At 74.6% G+C, this 1,676-nt stretch overlaps 1 protein-coding gene across 1 annotated transcript in view; it reads right to left on the reverse strand.

Annotated features, from left to right (window-relative positions):
- Positions 1-1,442, reverse strand: part of MNEG_11289 (hypothetical protein) — a gene marked incomplete at both ends in the record, with an annotated part of 3,947 nt that extends 2,505 nt beyond the window's left edge. Inside the window, 3 exons of the mRNA XM_014040240.1 lie at positions 27-326; positions 613-859; positions 1,159-1,442. Of these exons, the coding sequence (XP_013895694.1) occupies positions 27-326; positions 613-859; positions 1,159-1,442 (831 nt within the window). The remainder of the gene's footprint in view (positions 1-26; positions 327-612; positions 860-1,158) is intronic.
- Between the last annotated feature and the right edge of the window lie 234 nt (positions 1,443-1,676).

Raw genomic sequence — 1,676 nt, forward strand, 5'->3', positions numbered from 1 at the left:
CCGCCGGCGCCGCCGGCGAGCGCCACCTGGGCCCGCGGCGGCGGCGGCACGTTCCCTGCGCCGCCTGTGTGCCCCAGCACGCGCTCCCATGGCATGACGTCATTTGACATCACCCAGGGTGCCAGCGCCCGCTGCTTGGCGTCCCGCTGCCGCCACGCGCGCCGCTGCAGGAATGCGACGACGCCCTGGCCCTCTCCGCCGCCGCCGCCGCTGCCGCCGTCGGGGTGGCGCGAGAGGCCGGTGTTGAAGCAGAGCCAGTCTTCCCCGCCGTCGGCGTCGCGGGCGTGCTGCCAGACCAGGCCCTGCGCTAGGGCGGCCTCGAAGACCTGCGGCGGGGCGAGGCGGGGAGTGAGGGGCAGACGAGCGGGCGCGGGCGGAGGGGTGTTGAGATGCGACAGAGGCGAGGAGCGGGGCCCTCCTTGGGTCGCCGGCCGGCCGACACGCCCGGTTGGCATCGCTGCTGCGAGCGGCGGTGCAGCGGTGCCGCCGCCCGCGTCGGCGGTCGCGCGGGACGGGGGCGGGCGGCGGGGGAGAGGTGGGCGCTGCCCCATGGCCCGCTGGCGGCGACACATGCCATGTGGCCGCCCCGCAGCCCGGGCCGGGGGCACTCACCGCGCAGACATGGGCAGCCAGCGCCAACACGCGCGGCTGTGAAGGATCCTCGCCTGGCAAAGTCCCCCAGCCCCGCGCGCCCGCGGCTGCGGCCACGGCGGCCGCCGCTGTGGCCAGGCCGCAGGGCGAGGCGTACACTGCCTCGTGCAGCTGCGCCCAGAATTTCGCCGACACGTGCACCAGCTGACTCAGCAGCGGGCGCGGCGCGGCGGCGCCGGCGGGCGGGGCCGGCCATTGGAATGGGAGGCTGGGAGGGGAGGGTGGTGGGTTACGTTGATCAGGGGCGTATGGCATCAACTGCTTGACAACCATCATCCGAAACGCCGAGCGCGCGCGCACACGCCTCCCTCGATCCCTCAACACACACACACACACACACACACACACACACACACACACACATGCACACACACGCACGCGCATGTCGGCGTGTGCATGTACGAACCAAGCACCCAGTTGCACACTCAAGTCCCCCGCGATGCCTCCGGCACCCCAAAAAGCAGCAGCCCAAAACACGCGGCGCCGCGCCCACGCAGCAGCGCTCACTTGCAGTACACCTCGACCTTGATCCTCGACCCCGGCTCCAGCGCCTGCTCATCTTCCAGCAGCCTCAGCGCCACGCGCCCCGCCCCCCTCGGCTGCTCGCCCCTCCAAGCCACCACCGCCCCCGCGCCGGCCGCCGCGCCGCCGGGCGCGGTCAGCATCCGCTTTGACTCCAGATACCGCCGCACCGCCGCCCCCGTCACGCCGCCGCCGCGGATCTTGTGGTGCAGCTTCGCGGCAGCTGCCGACGGCGCCTCGGCGGCCATGTCATATTGAGTCGCCTCCATCACGACCGGTCCCGCCCAGCCGGCGCCGGAGGGCGCGGAGTCGGCGGCGTCCGCGCCGTCGCCGGGCGACGGGAGCAGCGCGTCGAACGCGCCCGGCTCTGCGAGCTCTTCGGCCGCGGCGTCAGCGGCGGCGGCGGGCGCGAGCGCGGGCGGGGGCGCGGCGGGCCCCGCGGCGGCGGCGCCCGAGGCGGACTGGCGGGAGAGGCGGTGCTTGGGTTGAACAGTGCTCCAATG

Source organism: Monoraphidium neglectum (assembly GCF_000611645.1).
Source record: "Monoraphidium neglectum strain SAG 48.87 unplaced genomic scaffold scaffold02674, whole genome shotgun sequence".
Taxonomy (NCBI): domain Eukaryota; kingdom Viridiplantae; phylum Chlorophyta; class Chlorophyceae; order Sphaeropleales; family Selenastraceae; genus Monoraphidium; species Monoraphidium neglectum.